The 18,503-nt window shown below is 42.7% G+C and overlaps 1 protein-coding gene across 1 annotated transcript in view; it reads left to right on the top strand.

The window, feature by feature from the left end:
• The window catches only part of PSTPIP2 (proline-serine-threonine phosphatase interacting protein 2), an 80,368-nt gene that overhangs the window by 27,011 nt on the left and 34,854 nt on the right, over positions 1 to 18,503 (top strand). Inside the window, exon 2 of the mRNA XM_043889251.1 lies at positions 14,106 to 14,206. Within this exon, the coding sequence (XP_043745186.1) occupies positions 14,106 to 14,206 (101 nt within the window). The remainder of the gene's footprint in view (positions 1 to 14,105; positions 14,207 to 18,503) is intronic.

Here is an 18,503-nt window from a genome sequence, read left to right as displayed (position 1 = left end):
ACTAAAATTTTGATTGAAATCATTTTAACTTTATAGGTTTACATGGGGAGATTTGAATCTTTCCGATATTGGACTTACCCATTTTGGACTAGGATATAGTTCTTGTTCTAAAATCTTTGTATTTTTTTAAGTAATGTTTTATAGTTTTCCTTCAAAAAGCCTTATTCCTAGATATTTTATAGGTTTTATTGACATTCTGAATAAGATTTTGTATTTTAAACCACATTTTTAAATGATTATTATTATATAAAAAAACTGTTGATTTTTTTTTTTAATTTTTTATTAGTTGGAGGCTAATTACTTCACAAAAAACTGTTGATTTTTTTAAAAATATTTAATTCAGTTCCTAGCTTTTCATTTGATAATCTCTTGTTTTCAAAGTAAGTAATTATATAATCAAAAAATAATGACAATTTCTGATATTTTTGCCTCTGTCTGGAGTGAGGAAGTGGGGAAGGTATTACCCTGGAAGTGAAGGGCATTTCCAGGACTTGAGAACCGTGCCGAACCTCTTTTTCTTTCATGTTTACTCTGCAAGCTTTGACGGTGCCTAGGGACAGTGGCCTGTTGCTGTTCTGGTCATCGTGTCCTTGCAAGGAGCCTGCTGCAGGGTGGAGTTCTCGCCAGCTGTGGTTTTGGCACAAAAGTCAGAATTAACTGCTCTGGGGCAGGGCACTGGCTGAGTTCCTGGTGTCCAACAGACACCCTCCCCGTATCTCCATGGCTGCTCCAGTTTCAACCCCTGCTGATTTGAGCTTAGGGTTTTCAATGACTCTGCTGGGAAAGGTTGTGGACTGTCTTGTTTTGTGGAGGTTGGAATACTGACTTCTGACTTCTATCCTCTGCCCATCTAGTCCTATCTGCTTTTTGTATTATAGAAATTCCTTCAACGTGCACCTTCTTCCTCAGTGGGCCCTTTCCTATTTTTCTGTTGTTGCTGTTGATGGTTTGTTATTTTAGTGGGGCCTGGGAATAGATGAGACAGAAACAAGACTTCAAATTGCCATGTTTAAGGGATGGACGTAGGGAGAAAGGGGACTTCCTGGGTGGCGCAGTGGTAAAGGATCTGCCTGCCAATGCAGAGAAGCGAGTTCAGTCCCTGGGTTGGGAAGATCCCCTGGAGTAGGAAATGGCAACCCACTCCAGTATTCATTCTTGCCTGGGAAATCCCATAGACAGAGGAGCCTGGAGAGCTACAGTCCATTGGGTCACAAAGGGTAGGACGCAACTGAGTTGCACATACATATACTTATAGGAAGAAAGACTTCAGATTATAAAATCTATGCAGTATATTCTAGAAAATGTAGAAAACATGGAAGCATGCTAAGAAAAGAATTGCTTTTAACCTTTGGGTACCCATCCTTCTAGTCATTTTTTCCCCTTACTTAGAGTTTTTGCATTGTACGCTTTCTCAGGTTTTGCTTTCACTGAAAATATTTTCAGTTGAGTGAACTTGCCTTTGTAATTGACCTGATGACTTGGCAGGAGGAATGTTTAGACGTGTGAAAACATCATGTGGACCCAGGCTAGACAGAGCTGGGACTGTCTAATTGAGGGTTACAGAGGGCCAGGGAGGCATGCTGTAGACTTATAGAACAAGGCAGGTGTGGAAACTGGGGTGGAGTTTCATTCTTGGCTTCACAATCCATTATTACTGCTTAAGAGAAGGCTCAAGGGCATAACCAGTGTAGTGGCTTTTGATTTTAGGTTTAGGAAAATGTGGCTGAAAATGGCAGTTTCCATATCCTTTGCTGAGGTATCCCTGACACTTTTCCAGTTGCTTTCTCAGATGACGACACACTTATTTTTGAATAGCTAACAGCTACATTTATTTCACTGTTGTCTGCTTTCAATGGAAAAAAATCATGTTGTTCAAACACATATGCTTTTTTGTTTATGTGTCCACTAAAAATCTGGATGTGCCTCCCTCAATTCCTTTAGTTTATGCAGCATTTGACAAACTCAGAGTTCATGATCTCATTTGGTTCTTCCAACATCTCCATTTTATAGTCTAGTAAGGAGGGATTGAGCTATTAGCTCCAAGTCACATATCTTGTTTGTGGTAGAACTGGGGCTCAAACCCAAGTGTGGTGTTAAAGCCTGCGAGTGTCTCATTTAAAACTGTAGAGAAGTAGGCCAACTGGCAAAAAGTTAGATTTGGTTCTTATCCTCAAACAAAAGAAGCTGTGTGGTTGAGTGGTTTCAGAATACAGAGCCATTTTATTTTATCCTGTAAAATGAAGATAATTAATTATACTTACATCAGTAGGATTGTTATAAGAATTAAGCAAGATGTCCCATGCTAAATACTTCGTGTGCTGTTTGGAACACAGCAAGCATTTGATGTATATTAGCCCAAGTTATTAATATTAATGAACAATAATTAATCTATATTTGCAGATAAGGTGAGTTTGAGCCATTTAGCTTTACCTCTTCTGATAAAAGAGATAGAAAAGAAAGACCAAGGTTGAGAGCAGAGAGAGGTAAAATGAAGTCTTTGGTCTTTTCCTGTCTTCTGTTACTGTATAGTTTTTAATAAATAATGAAGATTTGGATAATACTGTTAGTTGAGAGTTAAAATCTTTCACTGTGGTTGGAGGGAGTGATAAGGAGAACTTCTCTTCCTTGTTTCTTATTTTTCCCAGCTGTAAACATGGAAATAGCTCCTGGTTCACTGTTCATATACAGTATGTTGCGGTCTGTTCATGCAAAGTACAGCACATTAACACGTCCCAAGGCCAGTCTTCAAACAAATGCAGCCTTTGTGTGTAATGCAAAGTTAGTGCCTTCTCCCCATTCTAGGGGGGGCTCTCTGGGCTTCCAATGGGCATTATGCCAATTTGCACTTTTTACTGAAAATTGGAGGTTATAAAAAGAAATGCAAACCATAAGAGTCTTCTCTGGCCTCTTCTCCTTTGCATTTATTGATAAAAACAATCATTCTTTTCCACCCCATTCTGCTGTATTCTCTAGTTTCATGTGCAAGTATCCTGCTTTCCTTGAGGCAGGAGCCATGATTGTTCTTCCGTCTTTTGTAATTTCTATGGTGGCAGTTCTCAAGCAGCATTATAGTCCTTGGAGTGTTACTGAGGCCAAGCTCTCTCTGCTTGCTGCACAACAGGCCAGTGAATCTGAGAGACAAGGTGTTAAGGCAAGGAACACAACTTTATTCAGAAAGCCATCACACAGAGTAGATGGTAGACTAATGTCTCAAAATAACCATCTTTTGGGGTCTGGAAGCCAGGCTCTTTTATAGAACCAGAGAGAAAAGCGGTGAGGAACCAAAGTCCAAAGGTAGAAAAGAGAGGTTGAGGCAATGAGAAAGTAAAAAGGGCCATCCATCTTGTAAAACATGTCTGTGAATGGCCAACATCAGGGAAGGGTTGTGTTAATCTCTTCTTTTTTGCAGCCGTTCACAGGTGGGCAGGGTCAGATTATCTCTCTGTGAGCTGAACAAAGGCACTTTAATAGTCAGGCAGAGGGGCAGCATCTTCTGAGGCATGCCATTGTGTATGATTATAATAACAACAGCAATGAAAAGCAAGTCAAATAAACAGTTCCAACATGGAGTCACAATTGGTTCTTCTCTGCAACAGGAGGAGTATAAAGAGTGGAGATTTCCCCACCCCAGATCAGAATCAGCAGGTCTTGGGTAAGACCTGGGGGTCTGCCTGTTTACCATGCTGCCTGGGTGATTCTGGCATAGGTGGTCCTTGGAGCCCATATCTAGGAAACTAAAACTATGTAGCAGATGTCTTGATAAGATGGATGTGAGAAGCACCACAGAACTGAATGTGCGGATGCTGTGTGTGTGGTAGCACATGTCATTCTGATGGTGGTTTGGAGGCTGCAGGTATCCTTTGCTTCCCCTCTGCCTTGTCTTTCTGCCTAGCATCCACATGGTGGAAAAAGATCACTGGAAACAAATTCTCAGAGGTCCCTGCAGAATGAGCCTTAGGATTGGGCACAGAGGAGGAGCACACATACCTGGATTCATTGAGACCAGACCTGAGTGTTAGGAGTGGATTTGAGGAGCTGGCGCCAGTGGAGTTACCCTCCATCAGGCAGCCCATGGAGATTTCCTTCTCCTCTGAACCCACACCCCACCTGGACTGGACTGCCCACTGGTGCCACAGCAAGACTGTTTTTTTATTATTCCTCAGCTCACACATCTCCTGAATATGGCACACTTGTACTGGCAAATTTTTTGTCTTATAGAAATTGAAGTGGTTTTATGATTAAAGTACTAATCCATTGATTAAAACTTAAATACTTTCCATTATGGCTGGCATTTGTAATTATCTTTTATTTTTTGTCTGGCTGTTAATTGCGAAAGCTGATAAACATCTTTCATTGTTGTGATTATGTAACTAGTTTCGTTTTAACATTGTAGGAAGGGGAACCCCTTCCAAGGCTTGAGAGTGGGCTCTTGTCTAACACTCAGAAATGAATTGTCTTAGGAGACACACCCGCTGACAAAGCCAGAGACTTTACTGGGAAGGGGTGCCCAGGTGGAGAGCAGGAGTATTAGGGAACCCGGGAGAATTGCTCTGCCACGTGGCTCACAGTCTTGGGTTTTGTGGGGATGGGATTAGTTTCCAGGTTGTCTGTGATCAATCATTCTAACTCAGGGTTCTTCCTGGTGGTGCACACATTGCTCAGCCAAGATGGATGCCAGCAAGAAGGATTCTGGGAGGTGGCAGGACATGTGGTGTCTCCTTTTGACCTTTCCTGAACTCTTCCTGTTAGTGGTGGCTTATTACTTCCGTGTCCTTACCAGGACTTTCCGCTGTTAAATAACTCACGCAAATGATTACTATGGTGTCTGGCCAGGGTGGGTGGTTTCAGTCAACATTAATACCATTGTATCATGATTGGTCAACAGAAAATAATAGAATTCTGTATCACTAAAACTACCATTTAACAGAAAAACCTGTAACCACTTTTTAAAATCCAGATGCACATTAAAATTATCTTGGAATATTTTGAAAAATATATATGCCCAGGTATTGTTTTTTTCTCCAAACTGGATGTGATTTTAATGAGCAGCCACATTTAAAAACAACTGGAAAAATATTGGACTATATGATGATCTTTTACCTTTATCTAGCTTGTTTCATTTTTTCTATTTCATATTCAGTGCTCCCATTTCATCTGGGTTTCCCTCGTAGCTCAGTCAGTAAAGAATCTGCCTGCAGTGCAGGAGACCCAGGTTTGATTCCTGGATTGGGAAGATCCCCTGGAGAAGGAAATGGCAACCCACTCCAGCATTCTTGCCTGGAGAATCCCATAGACAGAGGAGCCTGGTGGACTACAGTCCATGGAGTTGCAAGAGTCGGACACGACTTAGCTACTAAGTCATCATTATCACCATTTCATTTAGCTTATGTTTTCCAATTTTTCTGTTTTCGTTGTTCTCTCTCAAACTTTTATCAAGCGTAGTAGAAAAGCTTTTGTATACATATGTGTGCTCGTGCTCAGTCATGTCTGACTCTGTCTCCATGAACTCTAGTCCACCAGGCTTCTCTGTCCATGGGATTTTCCAGGCAAGAATACTACAGTGGGTTGCCATTTCCTTCTCCAGGGGATCTTTTCGACCCTGGCATTGAACTTGCATCTCTTGCACCTCCAGTGTTAGCAGGTGGATTCTTTACAACTGAACTACCTGGGAATCTTACACACACACACACACACACACACACACACACACACACACACACACACACACACACACACACACGCACACGCTATGAAAGTCGCTCAGTCATGTCCAATTCTTTATGACCCCCCTGGACTACAGCCCGCCAGGCTCCTCTGTCCATGGAATTCTCTAGGCAAGAATACTGGAGTGGGGTGCATTTTCTTCTCCGGGGGATCTTCTGAACCCAGGGATCAAATCCTAGTCTCCTGCATTGTAGGCAGATTCTTTGCCATCTGAGCCACCAAAGAAACCCATATATATTATATAATATATATACATACATGTGTAGTAAGTATAATATGTATATATATTTAGAAAATGTGAATTTTTGCTTAGCTAAAAAACGTATGACATTTTGGTTCCACTTATTTGACTAAGTATGAATAGAGTGCTAGATTTCTAATTTATATTCACTCAAAACTTTGATACAGTTCCATTTATTCTGGCACCTCGTATTACTGCTAAAATTCTAGGAAGCTTATTATTTTAGTGATTTTTTAAAAATTTTGAATGAAGCTTGAAACTTCTAACCCAATTCTGAAAATGTAAAGAAATATTATGTTATAAAAAAAACAGGAAATTAAAATGTTATACAGTATTATTAACTAAAGTACAAATTTTGTTCAGATTTCATGCTAGTGTCTATTGTTTGTTTTCTTACCTCATTCAAGATTCCACATTATATTTAGTTGCATTGATCAACTTTAGCTGCATGCAACAAATTCTGATAAATTCTCTTTTCATTTTTATTCTGTTACAAATATTTTCTAATTTTCCTTGTTATGGCTTCTTAGATACACCCAGCATTTAAAACTGTACATTTAATTTCCAAATACATTTAAAGTATCCTTGATATTAATTTCTCATCTAAATGCTTTCTTCTCTGCAATCACTCTCTGTGATTTTTTTTCAGTCTTTTAACCTTCTTGAGGCTTTCACTAGCTAAGTCAAAGATCCTTCTGGGTAAAGTCACATTGCACTGGAAAATATGTGGGTTATTTTCAAATATCTTTTGATACTGATTTCTAACATTCCACAGTGATAAGAGAACAGACTCTATGATCTCAGTACCTTTAGACCATAATATTTTTGCATCTTGTTTTATGTCCCTGGATATGTTCCAGTGTCTCCTGGTTTATAGCCTATGGGAACTTGGATAGAATTTGTACCCTGATGTTGTGTGAAACTTGTATAAATCTTAATTATGTGGAATTGGTTCATAGTGCTTTTCAGGTCTATTATATCCTTCTACATTTCTGTCTATTCATTGTTAATTTTTGAGAGTTTGATATTGAAATTCCAACTAAAAATCTTAGTTTATCTACTTAGAAATAATTGAAAAAAAGTAATTGTACTATATAGTGGAACTGGTGCTTCCTTGGTGGCTCAGATGGTAAAGAATCTGCCTGCAATGCAGGAGACCTGAGTTTGATCCCTGGGTCAGGAAGATCCCCTGGAGATGGGAATGGCAACCCATTCCAGTATTTTTGCCTGGAGAATTCCATGGACAGAGGAGCTTGGCGGGCTTCAGTCCACAGGGTTGCAGAATCAGACATGACTGAGCAACTCACCCACATAGTGGAACTATATATAACTTTGTTCTGTATTTTCCAAATCTCCTGTAAATGCATTATCATGCTTTCATAACTTAAAAAATAAAAAATTTTAAAAAGTTGAATGCTATTTACCTCTATAATTTGAGCATTTTCAACCTTATATTCTGGGTCTTTGGGAGGTTGCTGGGTTCTTGAATCTGCCCCTCCTTTTTATCTCCCTGCCTCACCTGGGACTCCAAGACCAGATCCATTTTTAAGGCTTACCTTCCTCTGTTCCTTCTAGTGACTGCCTCCCTCCCATTATTCTCTGACTCCTAATCAACTTTTCTTTTCTTTTTATTTTTTTTTTAAAGTTTTTGAGGTGTCATTTGCCTAAGATAAAGGGCGCAGACCAACAAGTTTGAAAGCTGCACATACCGGGACAACTCACACCTCCATGGAAAGATTTTTTTAAACAATTTTTAAAATTTTAATTTTATTGATTTTAGTTATTTATTTTTGGCTGCTCTGCATCTTCATTGCGGCACGTGGGCTTTCTCCAGTTGCTGCCAGCGGGGACTCTTCTCTAGTTGTGGTGTGTGGCGTTCTCTTTGTGGTCGCTTCCCTTGTTGCAGAGCACAGGCTCTAGGGCGTGCGGGCTTCAGTCGTCGCAGTGCACAGGGTCAGCAGTTGTGTACGGGCTTAATTGCCCAGAGGCATGGGTCTTCCTGGGCCAGAATCAAACTGGTGTCCCCTGCATTGGCAGGCAGATTCCCAACCACGGACCACCAGGGAAGTCTGGAAATATCTTGCTTGGATACATTGCTATCATTCCAGGAAGTTCCCTCATGTCTTTTCCAGTCCACCTTCAATTTCTCCCCTGAATTAGGCAATCCCTGTTCTTACTTCCTTTACCATAGAAGAAAGTGCTAGAATGCTTGCCTGTCCTAGAACTTCATATAAGTGGGATTATACAGTAAATACTTTTTGTATCCAACATTTTTCATTAACATAGTGTTTCTGAGATTCATCCATGTTGTTTCACTGTCAGTAGGTTTTCCTTTTCGTTGCTGAGTAGTATTCCATTGTATGAATATACCACACATTGTTTATCATCCATCCGTTGTTAGACATTGGGTTATTTCCAGTTTGGTGCTATTGTGAATAAAAGTCCTGTGAACATTCTTGTATAGGTCTTTTTGTGACATACGCTTTCCTTTCACTTGAGTAAATGCTTCAGAGTAGAACTTTGGGTCATAGAGTACTGCATGTTTAGCTTTTTGAGAAACTACCATTTTTCAAAATGACTGTACCATTTTCACACTCCCAGCAGGAATAAATGAGAGTTCTGATAGTTCAACATCCTTGCCTACATTCAATGTTGACTTTTTAATCTCAGCTGTTCTAGTGGGCATGAAGTAGATATCCTTGTGACTTTAATTTGAATTTCCCTGTCATGTTAAGCAACTTTTCATGAACTTTTTGGTCAAAGGATTATCTTTTATGAAGAGTTTATAAAGTTTAAGTATTATGCCCAGTTTTTACTGGATTGCTTATATCTTTATTATTAATTTGTTGAAGTTATTTATATACACTGGTTACAAGTCCTTTGACAGACATATGTACTGTGATTATCTTCTTCCAGCATGCAGCTTGCCATTTACTTTTCTTAATAATCTCCTTTATGAACAGAGGCTTTTAATGTTGATTGAGTCCAACTTTTCAGTTTTTTTCTTTACCAGTATGTATTTTTGTCCTCTCTAGGAAATCTTTTCCTGCCCCAAGGCTTGAAAGGTATTTGCCTGTATCTATAAACCAAAGGTTTTTATTTTGGTTTTGCATCTGAGTCTGTGACCCATCTCATACTAATGGTGTGTGCATTAATAAGATGTAATGTTACTAAACCTTTTAAGCATTCATTTCTGAATACTTTATATCTTTCAGTTCAGTTCAGTTCAGTTGCTCAGTCGTGTCCAACTCTTTGCGACCCCATGAATCTCAGCATGCCAGGCCTCCCTGTCCATCACCAACTCCCAGAGTTTACTCATGTCCATCAAGTCGGTGATGCCATCCAGCCATCTCATCCTCTGTTGTCCCCTTCTCCTCCTGCCCCCAATCCCTCCCAGCATCAGGGTCCTTTCCAGTGAGTCAACTCTTTGCATGAGGTGGCCAAAGTATTGGAGTTTCAGCTTCAGCATCAGTCCTTCCAACGAACACCCAGGACTGATCTCCTTTAGGATGGACTGGTTGGATCTCCTTGCAGTCCAAGGGACTCTCAAGAGTCTTCTCCAACCCCACAGTTCAAAAGCATCAATTCTTCAGTGCTCAGCTTTCTTCACAGTCCAACTCTCACATCCATACATGACCACTGGAAAAACCGTAGCCTTGACTAGACATACATTTGTTGGCAAAGTAATGTCTCTGCTTTTTAATATGCTATCTAGGTTGGTCATAACTTTCTTCCAAGGAGTAAGCGTTTTTTAATTTCATGGCTGCAATCACCATCTGCAGTGATTTTGGAGCCCAAAAAAATAAAGTCTGACACTGTTTCCACTGTTTCTCCATCTATTTCCCATGAAGTGATGGGACCAGATGCTATGATCTTAGTTTTCTGAATGTTGAGCTTTAAGCCAACTTTTTCACTCTCCTCTTTCACTTTCATTAAGAGGCTCTTTAGTTCCTCTTCACTTTCTGTCATAAAGGTAGTGTTATCTGCATATCTGAGGTTACTGATATTTCTCCCAGCAATCTTGATTCCAGATTGTGCTTCTTCTAGCCCAGCGTTTCTCATGATATACTCTGCATATAAGTTAAATAAGCAGGGTGACAATATACAGCCTTGACATATTCCTTTTATCTTTAATGCCATGTAAATCATGTTTAATTTTTTTACTGCTGGTATATGGAAAAGTAATTGACTTCTGTGTATTGATCTTGTGCCCTGCAATATTGTTAAATGTATTAGCTCTAGTAATTTTGATTGGTAAATTTCTTAAGATTTTCTGAGTACACAATCATGTTGTCTGAAAATATAGGCAGTTTTACTATTTCCTTTCCAACAAGTACGTTCTTTTTTTTTTTCTTGCCTTATTTCCTCTCTATTAGAAGGAAAGTATTCATTCTTTCGCCATTAAGTTGTTAGCTAGGTTTCTGTAGATGCCCTTTGTCACAGTAGGACATTGATAATTTGTGTTCTTTTCTTTCTGTTTCTCTTATTTTTTGATCAACCCAGCTATAGGTTTTCTGATTTTATTAAACTTTTCAAGGGACTAACTTTTGGTTTCACTAATTTGCTCTATTGTTTGCCCCTTTCTGTTTCATTGTGTTCTATTATTTTTATTTTCTTCCTTCTACTTACTGCAAATTTAAATTTGTTTTTCTTTTTGTGGTTCCATAAAGTAAAAGTTTAGATCATTAATTTTAAAACCTTTTTTTTCCTTTTCTAATATTAATATTTGGAGCTACAAATTTCCCTATAAGCACTGTTTTTCTGCCTCTCATAAACTTTGATGTGTTGTTTTCTTCACCATCAGCTGGTTTGAAATATCTTTTCATTTCTCATGTGAATCCCAGTCACTTTAAATGACTCAATTTAAATCTTGTATCTTCTCCTTTCTGATGACCCTAATGTATTTTCTCTTTTCCACCTCATTTCTTATATATTTTCTCTGGTGGGGGTGATTTAGTCGCTAATTTGTGTCCGCTTCTTGTGACACTATGCACTGTAGCCCATCAGGCTCCTGTGTCCATGGAATTTTCCAGGCAGGAATACTGGCTTGCCAGTTCCTTCTCCAGTATATTTTCTCTGTGTATTCTTATATTCTGTCTTAGTCTCTAATTTTTTTATGCATGCACCTTTGTTTTATGTGTGTGTCTTTTACTGACTCCCAAGTGAACACTAAGGGACTCCGTCGTTGTAACCTTTTTAAGTACCTTGTCTGTAGTTGGTTTACAGTTAACAGACATTTCTTAAGCCATTGATGTAGGGTCTCTTGTGGGTGATGAAGTTTGGGTATAATCTAGATATACTTAAAGTTGACTAATTTTTAAAAAATATCAATGAATGACGCAAAATAGTATGTAGTAAGGGCTAAGAAGCAGAATCATTAAATACACTAGGTACTCAGAAGAGGGAAGGGAAACTGTAGGTTAAATAGTCTGAGGAGGACCTCAGAGAGGACTTGGGATTTGAATTGGCCCTGAAGTGAGGTGGGATTTAAGTGAAGAGGAGGAGATGCCATTCCAATGGTAGGAAAGTCGTGTGCAGTGGCCCTGGGGTATAAACGGACACTGCCCATTTGGAGGATGCGGAGAGAGCAGCATGGGAAGAGCTAAGGGAGAGAAGTCAGGATGCTGGCAAGCAGGGTATGGGGTTACGGGGTCGGCACATTCGTTTCTGACAGCAAACCTGCTGTGTTATCTTGGTGCTCATTGCTGCTTATGCAACTACATCTCTTCTTTCCTCCTTGGCCTTCTTATTCTGCACCTGCCAGTCAGGGCTTCTCAGCAGGCTTCCTCAGCTTTCTGAGGAGCATGGGAAGGAGTTTCCAGGCCATCCCTCCTGCCACGTTGCGCTTGGGCTTGTACACTCTTTGTTTTCTCTTGGAGATTTTCTTTCTTGGGAGCCTCTGGAGTCCAGTCACTCCTCTGAAGCAGCTGTTCTGGTTTTTTAAGGCTGGCGGCCAGGAGTCCTGGTGATTTGGTTTGTTTCCAGGAAATTCTAGTCTAGCTCCACCCTCCCTGCCCAGCTCAAAGAGTGTCCGCACCCTTAATTGAGAAAAAGGAAACCACCTTTTCCAAATGAATATCATAAAACAGAGAACCCAAGAGTACTTCCCTGGAAGACCAAAGCACTTCTGACTACAAATCAACATTGACATTGACCCTTTGTACCCACCCATTCATTCCCTCAGTCCCTCAGGAGCCTTTGTTTTCATTGTTCTAGTGCATCTGGCTGGGAACACAATAGGCATTTTCATCCCACCGAATTTTACTGTAGACCTTTGGTGTGCATAACATTAAGCTAGACTTTTGGGGTGTATGTGTGTGTGTGTGTGTGTGTGTCTGTGCAGGACCTGATATTCAGACGAAGCTGCAGGCACTTGGAGTGGAGTTGGGCCAGCAAGGCTACTCACAAGGAGGGGTGGCAAATAGCAGATTCAGGAGCTGGACGATTTGAGAGCCCAGAGGAAGAAGCATTAGGGCTACTCAGGGAAGGCTTCCAGAAACCCTGGGGCTGGAGGGGCTGGATTTGGACCAAGACCAAGCATGGTCTTGGAGTTGCCATTGAGCACTGCATTCCGGGGGGAGTTAGCAGTCTACCCTGCTGAGACAGAAGAGTGTGTGTGGAGCGAGGAGGGTAGAGAAATGAAGCTTTGGTGGAAGCTATTTCTTTAGGCCCCCCAAGGTCTAAATCTATGCTCAAACAACAGCCAGAACCCATAGAACTAAATGTATTTCTAACTAAGATTTATTTGTATGTCCATGTGTAAAATTTACTGTGCTTACAATAATCCATTTAAAAAAAAATGCAATGTGAGTTATAACCAGTTAAGTTTCTGAATCCATGTTGAAATCAGTCTCAGGCCTTGCTCCTGCTGGTCTCTCTGGGACCCCTGTCTGTTCAGCCAGGCCATGAGGAGTAGCAGCAAATGGAAGAGAGAAATTCTGCTTCTCCAGTGTCCTGGGCTGGGCCAACAGGAGAGAGGAATCTTCAGGAGCCGCCCCCCACCCCCTGCCTTGGCAGAGAAGTGCTTTCCAGCAGACAGAGGGTGGTGGGGCTGGACTGGGGGTGGCTAAGTTCAAAGCTCCCCAGGACACACCCAGAGACCACCTAACCAAGCTCCCTAAGGGCCTGGAGTCTCGGTCAGACCACCTATCCCATGTATTGTGGAGTAGGAACCAGGGAGCGAGCTGCATTAGGAGACACTTGAGCGGGTATTCCTTAGAGCTCCTGGTTTGTTGGTTTGGGGAGCTGAGGGGATTTTAAATTTTAAAACACGCTGCATCTTTGGGCTACTGCTTTGGGAGACTTAGGCAGCTTCCTCCAACCTCAGAGCACGTAGTGGAATAAAATGGGAATAAATGGCTTGCTCGATGGACAGGAGTTTGAGCAAGCTCCAGGAGTTGGTGATGGACAGGGAAGCCTGGCATGCTGCAGTCCACGGGGTCACAAAGAGTCAGACACAACTGAGCGACTGAACTGAACTGAGTTGAAATGGCTCACTTAAAAAAAAAAAAAAATTCCTTCCCCCAAATTGGGGCCAGGCCATCCGGGGCCTGCTGGCAGCTGGTCTTCCCTTCCCGCTACAGTGGGAAGCCGGTCCCTCCTCCCTCTCCTGGGGCCTGGCTCAGTGATGCCCTCGACGCTCAGACCAGGCTTCTTGGCCACAGGAAGAGCTGTCGGGGTCAAGCTCTGAGACAAGGGGGAGGCCAGAGTGAACGCCGTGTAACCCTTGTTACGAGGACCTGTGACGTGAGTGAGCTTCCCCCTGCAGGATGGAGCTCACTCAGCAGAAGGCTGGAGGGGGGCTCAGTTCCTGCCCCCTGCCTGGCCTGATCAGGGCACGGTGGGGACCCAGGGAGGGGCCCCGAGCCAGCCAGCTCCCTCGACTGTGTGCCTCTCAATGCTCTGTCACTTCCTTCCTGTTTTGTGACCCTATAGTTTCATAATTCTAGAAAGTCTTCCACAGCTGCATGAACTCTGAACTTCTGTTTTGTCCTTTTTGGTCACATGTGTGTTGGAAGTAAGCATCTCGAAAAGTCCCGTGGCCGGCTTCCCCGGGTCCCCCCTGCCCTGTCCTCGCTTTAGGCCTTGGGGCTGCCATCACCCGGTTCTCCGTCTCATACAATGTTGTTCTTCCCACCAGACTTCAGACATCCTCAGCACCATTGGCTATGACAGCATCATCCAGCATCTGAACAATGGCCGCAAGAACTGCAAAGAGTTTGAAGACTTTTTAAAAGAAAGGTACATGCCATTTTTTTTTCCTCTGAAGATGCAGTGGACAGAATGCTCCCACACAGACAAGGACAATTTATGGGTTGTGTTTGTTTTCAGTGGTTCACAAGGCCCGCTGCTGTACGTTACGGAACGATACCCAAGAAGTAAAGGATATCTTGGTCCTAAAGCTCTTAGGAACTCATGGGAGAGATTAAGTTTATGAATGAAATGACAAACAAAATGTAACAAAATGCTATGCTCTGTGATACCCGTGATACTGAAGGACCTCATGGAAGAGGGCGAGATTGTGGAGGACTGGCTAAAAAGGAGGGCAGCTTCATGGAGGAGGACATCTCAAAAGGTCCCTCAACTCGAGGTGGCTTGGATGAGTGGAGGATCACGGGGGGACCACAGCTGGGCCTGTGTGGTGAAGGGAGACAGAGCCTGGTTCAGAGACCACTGAGCTGGGGGATCAGTGAGAAGGATGCAGGGGCAGGCCCCTCTGGATGGTGATGGGCTTGGAGGCCTGGGGAGATCTGGCATGGTTTAGAGGATTCCCTCCCCTCCTCTTCCTTTCTCTTCCTTTCCTTTAAGATTAAAAACATTCTACACTTAATAGCTAAGTTAGTTTTGTGGAATATCTCATTCATCTGGAATTCTCCATTTCCCAGTGATTCTGGATGAAGGAGCGGTTTAGGGGGATTTTCGGCCAAAGATCTGGGTTGTTGCCAGGACCCAAACTGATGAACCTGTTCTGTTTGTAAGGCAGTGAGTGAGAGATCTGTAACTTGAAGGTACAGATAGCAAAATGTTTTCAATCAAATCTTTTATTTTCTACTCAAGATAACATTGTTGTTTAGTCGCTAAGTCATGAACTGACTCTTTTGCAACCCCAGGGACTGTAGCCCACCAGGCTCCTCTGTCTACTGGATTTCCCAGGCAAGAATACTACAGTGGATTGCCATTTCTTTCACCAGTGGATCTTCCCAACCCAGGGATCAAACCTGTGTCTCCTGCATTGGCAGATTCTTTACCGCTGAGCCACTAGGGAAGCCCAAGAGAGCCTTGTTTAGTCGCTAACTTGTGTCCAACTCTTTTGTAACCCCATGGACTATAGCCCACCAGGCTCCTCTGTCCATGGGATTTCCCAGACAAGAATACTGGAGTGGGTTGCCATGCCTTCCTCCGGGGGAGAACATTAGGGTAACAAAACTCACACTGGTTGCCCATGCTCTGATGGCAAGGTGTCTCCCCCTTGAACTGTTTCAAAGGTCCCGGGGAGCTGAGCACTGACATGCTGTGAGTCTCTGGAGAGGTGGACAGAAAGACGTCTATCCAAGCTGGTAGAAAGTGATGACGCCAAGTCACAACTTTCCTTTCTGTTGGCAGGCACTGGAGGTGGGCTTCCTCCTTTCTTCAACAGAGCTCTGACAAAGTAGCAAACACACAAGAGATTCCCCACTGCACAGGGTACAGAGATTGCAGAACATCCCTTGCTTTTGTGTTTCTCCTCCAGTAGGGCATTTATAAATTTTCTCGTGGAAGTGAAATAGCTCTGCCTCGCATACACGAAGGAGGTGTTGGCTCCTGGTCAAAGCTTCTGCTGCCCAGGCAGGTCGAGTCAAGAATCCCCTGATACAACCAGGATGGTGGTGTGTATCAGTGGTGTCTGCATTTTTTGACTATACCCCTCAATAAGAAAAAAACATTCCCAGGTAGCTCAAATGGTAAAGAATCTGCCCATAATGCTGAAGACTTGGGTTCAATTCCTGGGTCGGGAAGATCCCCTGGAGAAAGGCATGGCAATCCACTCAAGTATTCTTACCTGGAGAATCCCATGGACAGAGGAGCCTGGTGGGCTACAGTCCATGGGGTCACAAAGAGTCGGACATGACTGAGTACCTAACACACACCTAGTAAGAAATACATTTTAACTGCCACCCAGTACACACATAAGTAAAATAGAAGTTTGATTAAACATTAGCATCCTATTATTTTGTTCAGTTCTATTTAATTAAAAACTGCTGGTCATAATCCATTGAATTGATTTATGGTTTACAAATGGGTCACGACCCATGGTTTGAAAATCACAAGTCCAAACAGAACTCAAGAACTAAGATCACACTTTTAAAATGTTTCACAGAAATATGTGGGTAAGAGGAGAAAGCATGTGCAAATTAAAACTATTACATATTTATGCTGTGTTTCTAGTATATGGTCATCTTTCTTCAGAAGTTTCATAGCAAAAGAAGCCAGCCCCGTGTCCTCCGGTCTGGGGGCAGAATCTGCTGGCCTCAGGTCAAGGTGTTAGATACGTCTGCCCTGGGTGTGGGGCTTGAGGCCCTTGAACAAGGGGGCTGCTGGCTTTGGGGCTCCTTTCCTGCTGGTATGCTTACCAGAAGGAAACTGCGCCATCAAGGGCGCGTGTTCTGTTCACAGTTAACTCAGGAGGGGACGTGCCATCCTCTTCAGCTTTGGGGGGTCCAGCCTTTATTTTTTGTTGTCATAGATGCGGGTTGTGTGTGGGGCCTGGGCCTCAGTCTGGGCCGTGGTCTGATATTGCTGAAACTCCCTCCTTGGGTCTTGAGCATTACTTTACTGAACTGCTATAAATGTCAGGTGGAACCCTGGGATACTTGGTGTTCGTATGGACTAGAGAAAACAACACACACAGGGAAAAGATAGCAGCGGTTTGTCATGTATTATTTATTATTTTATCCTTGGATCGGGACGATCCCCTGGAGGAGGGCATGGCAACCCACTTCAGTATTCTTGCCTGGAGAACCCCATGGACGGAGGAGCCTGATGGACTACAGTCCATAGGGTTGCAAGGAGTCAGACATGACTGAAGCGACTTAGCATGCACGCACATTTATTATTTTTGTTCATGAAGTGTGAAAGTGAAAGTGTTATTTGCTCAGTCGAGTCATGAGGAGTAATTACATACATTTATAACATATCTATGATATGGGACTAAATATGCCCTATATCTAAGGTGGTGGCCTCCTGTGCCCCCAAAGTGTTGAAGCCCCACCATAAACCTCTCTGGAATTTCTGGTAGGTAGCTCTACCTGCCCAGGGGCAGCACGGGGTAGGGAGAAATACTGCACTCCCCGGGGGACCTCCCTCTTCCTCTCTCTCAGATGCAACTAGGACTGGGCCCCTCCAAGCTGTGTTCAGCCTCCATCTTGGAAGCTAGGAAGTCTCCTTGTCCCTGGTTGTACCAGATGGACTGCAGTAAATCCGTCTACACTCATTTGCACGCGGACAGAACAGAGCCAAGTCACACACTCCTCTGGAGTGGGCAGGAGTGCTACCTTCCTTGCATCTGTATTGCCGATCCGGGGGCCGTGTCTCAGTGTAGCTTGTAGTTAGCCTGTAGCTAACCAGTCCCCAGTAAGTCCTGGATGACTTAATGTAACACAGCAAATAAGTAACAAAGCAGAGAAACAAATAATATATCAGGTAAACTGTAAATTGCCTTATCTTCTATCAGTGATGATATAGATGATGACAACCACAACCAACCTCTGAACAGCTACAAGATAACAAGTCACACATTGGGCACTTGCTGTGTGTTGCTCTCAGAGTTTTGTCTCAGGATCTTTGTTACAGTTGGGGTTTACAAATCCCTTTGAAATGCCCTCCTTTGACACAGTCAACTGCATAAGGTATTATTATTTCCATTTTCTTTGCATGAAAATGCAGCTTTTTGAAATGAGATTGGATAAGTAATTTACCATGGGAACCTAGAAAGGGACAGAATCCAGAACAGCTCCAGAGGCATCTCACGCAGACCCTGGGTTGATGACTCAGCCACCGCAGACAGAAGGGCAGGTGGTTTCCAGGAGGCTGGGCTTGTTCTCAGCACAGAGATTTCTCTCCCTCCCTTTTCTCTCTGTTTTGTATTCTCACTGACCACCCCTACTCCATCTATCCCAGCCAGAGAGATTTATTAGTGAGTGTGTTTTGGATGTCTCTGCCTCTCCATATTTACTCCATATTTCCCCACCTAGAATGTTCTTTTTCTGCGACTCCTAAGTAGATTCTCCCCATCCTTCAAAGTGCAGGTCAAATTTCCTTCTCCTCTTCTTCTTTTTTTTTTTTTTTTTTCCTTTAAAGGAAGCATTCTACATAACACTCCAGCCTGAGGTCTTCCACTGGCTGGCAATTAAAATGAGCCTGTCTTCTCACTGGTAGCCCAAGCTTATGGACTCTCCTGCCCCTGAAACCCTCGATGGGGCCAGACATTACGTACTGAGGTCCTGATATGAGCAGGAAATGAGAAATATAAAAATGAGGATAGGGACTTCCCTGGTGATCT

The sequence above is a fragment of the Cervus elaphus genome, chromosome 27 (assembly GCF_910594005.1).
Source record: "Cervus elaphus chromosome 27, mCerEla1.1, whole genome shotgun sequence".
NCBI lineage: Eukaryota > Metazoa > Chordata > Mammalia > Artiodactyla > Cervidae > Cervus > Cervus elaphus.
The sequence above is the reverse complement of the archived record's forward strand: the minus strand, read 5'-3'. Positions and strand labels throughout refer to the sequence as shown.